The sequence below is a fragment of the Vulpes vulpes genome, chromosome 12 (assembly GCF_048418805.1).
Source record: "Vulpes vulpes isolate BD-2025 chromosome 12, VulVul3, whole genome shotgun sequence".
NCBI classification, from domain to species: domain Eukaryota; kingdom Metazoa; phylum Chordata; class Mammalia; order Carnivora; family Canidae; genus Vulpes; species Vulpes vulpes.
In genome coordinates this window covers 111,808,681-111,814,693 of record NC_132791.1, presented here as the reverse complement: position 1 = coordinate 111,814,693, position 6,013 = coordinate 111,808,681, and the positions used below count along the sequence as shown (strand labels likewise).

General features: G+C 39.9%; 1 protein-coding gene across 1 annotated transcript; it reads right to left on the bottom strand.

The window, feature by feature from the left end:
- Positions 1–2,701: 2,701 nt before the first annotated feature.
- Positions 2,702–3,649, bottom strand: LOC112920148 (olfactory receptor 6M1-like). Its single transcript, XM_025998800.2, has one exon. The coding sequence runs from the start codon at positions 3,647–3,649 to the stop codon at positions 2,702–2,704; it is 948 nt and encodes a 315-aa protein (XP_025854585.2).
- Between the last annotated feature and the right edge of the window lie 2,364 nt (positions 3,650–6,013).

The window sequence follows — 6,013 nt, the reverse complement described above, 5'->3', positions numbered from 1 at the left end:
TTTTAGAGTAAAGTGCAGCAAAAAGCTGGTGTCCAGGTTAGCTGCTCTCAGCAGGTGTCTCTGCTTCTATGTAATTAACAGGGCAGTTCAATAGCACCCTCTGGCTCTTTTGTCCCCTGAGAGATAATGTCACCTCTCCCAAATGAACTGCAAGAAGAGGAATGGTCTCTTCCAGTGGGACCCAGGGAATCCTAAGACAACACTGCCCTCCTTCTCCATAGGAGCACTGCTACACCTGCCAGGCTCCACACTGGCCATGGTGAGGACTTCTCCCCTCTGTAGCACTCCCCCCAAAGTACATCTCTGTCCCTCCTACCTTCCACCATGCTGTCTCTTCTCTCCCTCTAGTTGTACAGTTTGTTCTCTGTATCCTCAGATCAATTTCTTGAGTGTTCAGAATGATTTGATATTGTTCTAGCTGTGTTCAAGGGATGAAGCAAGATCCCCTTCTTACTCTGCCATCTTAACTCCTCCTGTAACAATATTTTCAACTATCACAAAATTGTATGAGAAAATCTAGTAAAAGAGAGCAATTTTAGTAAATTGGATTCATAAATTAATCCAAGCAGATTTCTTTGGATGTAGGGTCTGAACCTGTGAGCAAAAGACAGTAGGATTTTAAAAGTGGGCAGTTCCAAAGGAAAAAATCAAATTCAAAATAGGATTTGAGGAAGATATAATCAAAGGAAGGCTCTTCTGATTGCAAAGTGTTACATGAACAGATCTACCTGCAATTCTTTATGGAGTCATTCCTTATGCATCCTGGCTGGGTTACAAGTGTTCCCATAACTGATGCCCTCATAGGCCTCTGGCACTAAACTCATAGACAAATATTAGTTGTGCTCACTTACATTTAGATGTTTTGCATGAACAATATCTGAATGGAGTTCTTTAACCCAGGGATTTAGTAACATACGTATTATTGATAACTGAGAGAACAAGACCAAGAACCCACACTATGGAGAGAGTAGATTGTCTCACTAAGACAGTACCTAGTATAGGATTTAGTCTTTCTTTGGGAACTTTTGGGGAGGGTCTATGGCAGTAGGGGTTATACTGGATTGAGTGCTCTCAGAAGGGTGGGGACAGTGTCAGATAAAGCTGAAATTAGTAAAGAGGTAACAGCCATTCAATTTGGCAAAGTAAGGGAATGTTTGGTGTTTTGTGTTGAATGGTGACCTTGTGTGAAGTGAATGCTGTGTGAAACTGTTTATTTATGTCCAGTGAGAGGAAAACATGACTTATGTACAAGCATCACATCATTTTGTAATAATACCAAGAAATATCTGTGAACATAAGATCAGTTCTGGATGTCAGGGACTCCCTTCTTTGGGCTGAATCCTACTTCATTTCTTCGGATTGTAGTTAGTTGTTGAACACCTCATTCCCCTTTGAGGTAAGTCAGGCTTTCTTATCCTTTAAGGCAGCAAGATCTGAATTTCCATGGTTACTTCCCTCTGTAGTCTTGCTTCCTTTTTTTTTTTTTTTTTTAATTTTTATTTATTTATGATAGTCACAGAGAGAGAGAGATAGAGGCAGAGACACAGGCGGAGGAAGAAGCAGGCCCCATGCACCGGGAGCCCGACGTGGGACTCGATCCCGGGTCTCCAGGATCGCGCCCTGGGCCAAAGGCAGGCGCCAAACCGCTGCGCCACCCAGGGATCCCCTGTAGTCTTGCTTCCTAACAACCCTTTCCCCCCATCCCTTCCTGGCTACACTGAGCATACTGCCCAGTTGCCCGTTCTCACTGAAAGACTCAGCAGAATATTAAAGTTTGAAGAACAGCGCTATGCACATTGCTATGCGAAATGATAACATTAAAAGATAATTATTTTAGACATATTCCTTGTAAGATCATATTATGCTGATAAATTCAGCACATTTCTATTTATCAACACAATGAATCTGAGGTCAGATTCACATTAATCAAAAATAGAACAGTAATCAATTTACAAAGACAGAGACACTACTTTATGGCTAGACAACATTTGCTTTGACCAGAATATTTTCTCCAAATAAGCAAGCTATATAGGAAAGAAAAAATAGATATAAAGGTGCTTGATGAATCTAGAGTCAGAACAAGGAAAATTAGTAACCCAAATAAAATATGTAATGGAACCAGGAAAAGATAACCTGAGGCTGCCAATGCCACAACAGGCAAATACCTGACTTGTGTGCAGGATAGACCTTCTTCCTAGAAGTAGAATTTGATTGATATTTTAATTTGTTAGTATGTTAAACTCCCCCCCCCCCCCCACCACCACCATATTGACTGGTAGAATTAAAATTCTTGCCTCTTAATCTAGTCAAAATCATCAAAGGAGGAGCATCTCAGGGCTGGTAAAAACCTCTCCTTTGTACTTATCCAAACTTTATGTGTGATGACAATATTACTTTTATAAAATGATCTCTTTTATAGCCACAAGGACCATTGAAATTTGTGCCTAAAAAAATACTGGACATTAGCTCTCATGACTCAATCCTATGTTACTATGTGCAAAATATTTCCAGGACTGAGGGGACATGGGATTCTTTATTCTTTTCTGGTTTTTCATGCTTCACTATTGATATGTGTTTGGTTTTCCATGCTTCATCTTGCCAATGGATTCTGAGAGTTCAGTCCACTATGGTGTCACTCTTCATACAGCTCCAGGTGTCATGTAGAGAAGGCATAGCTCAGATTCCCTGAAATTGCTTACTGTCAAGTGCCCTTGGAATATGGTAGAACTATCCTGCTAATTGACTCTCTCAAGATTTCCTTTACTTTTTTGTTCCTTAAGCTGTAAATGAAGGGGTTCAGAAGAGGGGTTACCATTGTGGTAAGGACAGCTGTCACCTTGTCAAACTCCAGTGAATGACTCTGGTTGGGCCTCATGTACATGAAAATGTTGCTCCCATAGGCAATGGACACAACTGTGATGTGAGAAGCACAGGTGGAAAAGGCCTTCTGACGTCCTTGGGCTGAGGGGATGCGCAGGATGGTAGAGATGATGTAGGTGTAGGACACGATGGTGAATACCAGTGAGGTCAGGAGGACAAGAGAGGACAAGAGGAAGTTTATCATCTCAATGAAATGAGTGTCTATGCAGGCCACCTGCAGTAAAGGGGCAATGTCACAGAAGAAATGACTAATTTCTTCAGTGCAGTAAGGCAGTCTGGAGACCACGATAGTTGGGCACAGCACTGAGAGGAAGGCTCCCACCCAGCAGCCCAGAACCAGCAGGAGACAAACCCTGCTGTTCATGATGATGGTGTAGCGCAGAGGGTTACAGATGGCCACGTAGCGGTCAAAGGACATCACTGCCAGGAGGATAAACTCCACTGTCCCCAGAAAGAAGTAGAAATAAATTTGAGTGATGCACCCAGCAAAGGATATCGTTTTCTTCTTTTCTAAGAGACAAGCTAGCAACTTTGGGGCAATAGTGGTTGTGAACAAAATGTCCAAAAATGACAGATTACTAAGGAAGAAATACATTGGTGTTTGGAGACGATTATCAGTCCATATTAAGGAAATGATGACAATGTTTCCTGTTATGGTAAGTATATAAACCATCAGAAGAATGACAAATAGCAAGATTTGAAGCTCTTGGATGACAGGAAAGGAGACCAACGTAAATTCAGTCAAAGTACTCTGATTTCTCATAGCCATGTCTACTGGAGGGGTGAAGAAAAATAGAATAGTATAAGATGTCTTTCAAATTTTGCTAGAGAGAACATTCAAGAGGGCGAGGACCTAGTCCTGTCTCTGACTGTATTATGTAGCTTCAGGCAAATCAAATTATCTTGTTTGGCCTCTGTTCCCATCCTTATAGTTGATGGTTGGAAAAATATTTCTGTGGTTCCTTTAAACTTCAACTTTTTGATTTCTATTACATGAATATATTTCTTCTCGTTATTTCCTTCCTTTAATCCAAATCCAAATCCAGGTTAGCTGATAACCTCATATCAGACTTTGATGAGGAAAGACAAGTCATCAGACAAAAATTCAATTTTCCCTCCTGTATTGAGGCTGACCAGACTATTAGGATCTGAAGGATTCTCTTAAACTGCAATAAGAATTGGATAGGACACAATCCCTGAGAGGTGTCTGGATCCATTTTCTAAATAACAAACAAAGAAACAAACAAGAGCTGAACTCAGAGTAGAGGGGGCTGAGGCCAGGCAGTCAGGTGTCAAAGCTTCAGGGGCTGGTGTTGAAGCATAAAGACCTGGTAGCCAAGATTAGGGTGGCTGGGACCTGCACCAGCCATGACAGAGAATAGGTGAGGGAAACAGAGAGAACCAAAGGAGCAGGGAACCAAAGCAGAAGATTTGACTTGTACCAACAAGCATCAGTGAGAAGCAGGGTGACCCTGTGATCATACTGTTATGGAGACCTTGCTATGAAACTTCCAGTGCTGGAACATCAGTGAAGCTAGAAAGCAAATTCTGAGACCATCTCTCAACCACATCTTGGAGAGAAGTGTCCCTCGGTGAGGAATGCCAAGCAATGGGAAGAGAAGCAAATCCCTTCCAGAAGAAAAATTCCCCAAATTAGGCCCCCAAGAACTCCCAGACATTAAGAAGAAGCAAAGAACTTTTGGACAAAGATTTCCAAACAGGCTGACAATTGCACTACCATAAACTGAGAGTAGATAAAAGAAATAATAGAATAAGAGATTTTGCACAAGGACAGCAGAGTTTGGAACCATCAGGTATATTATATAGTACACTTACATATGGAATATTTCAAGAAATAAAGGTTGTAATTTTAAAAGTGAGAATGCCACAAAAAATATCAGTGCTTTTTAAAACTATCAAGTTGACTTCTAAAAAGACCCAATGGAATGTACAGAATTTAAAAAAAAGAAAAAGAGTATTGTTGAAGTAATAACTCAATTGTTTCAAGTAAGGTGAGATGGGATGAACAATGGATTAGATATAATTTAAAACACCATGTTGGGAGTGCCTGGGTGGTGTAGTCAGTGAAATGTCCAATTCTTGGTTCAGGTCATGAGCTCGGGGTTCTAGGATTGAACTCTGTGTTGGACCCATGCTCAGCATAGAATCTGCCTGGGATTCTCTCTCCCCTCTCCCTCTGCCCCTCCCACCCTACACTTTCTCTCTGTCTCTCAAATATAAATAAATAAATAAATAAATAAATAAATAAATAAATCTATCTTTAAAAAAAGATTTTTTTTTCAGGTGTACCATATGATACTAAAGTAATACTGTGTGCCAACTATACTCAAAAACAAAACAAAAATACCCTCCTGGTAGTTTATCTCATCTGATCCAGAAAAACAAAACCCAAACAACCCAACTAGATTAGCAAATAGGAAGATGTATCAAAGGAATTTCTCTGTAATGAAAGAAAGAGAGGTATACTTGCAAAATATGAGTGTTCGAAGGAATGGAATTTTGCTTAAAATATAAAACAAAACAAAATGGTGGAATGGGAACATTTATATGTATAGTGTGTTGTGTCCTGCAGTAGGGAGCACAGAAAGCGAAGGTGGACAGCATTTACAGAGAAACAGAGTCAGAGCACCAAAGAGAGGATGTGGAGAACAAGAAAGGGCAGGTCACTTACGTGGGAAAACAGAGTGACTGTTGGCTTCTCTACAGCAGCTGTGAAACTAAAAATTAGTTAAATAATATCTTAAAGTGTGGCAGAAAATAAACTGCCAACTCACAATGAGAAATCCAGTAAGGCTATCTTCTGTTGTAAAATAAGTATATTTCAGGTAAAAACTTCAGAAATCTGCTACCAAGGGATGAATTACAAAGTAACTTCTAAATATAATTCAAGCATAAGAAAAATAATGGAGATGATTTAAGGTATAAAGAGGAATGAGAAATAAATAAAATGGTAAATACATATAGAAGTCTAAATAGAAATTCTCCGTGAAAAGTAATAATAGTGTTGAATTTGTGGAGTTAAGCTAGAATTGGTATAAGGATGATAACAGGATAAAAGTGTGGAGAGGACAATTGTAGCTAAGGCCTTCATTTGAGAGGGGATGAATCATTG

What these genes read in the sequence shown, in the direction of transcription:
- LOC112920148 (XM_025998800.2), bottom strand. Translation starts at nt 3,649, where the DNA reads ATGGCTATGAGAAATCAGAGTACTTTGACTGAATTTACGTTGGTCTCC.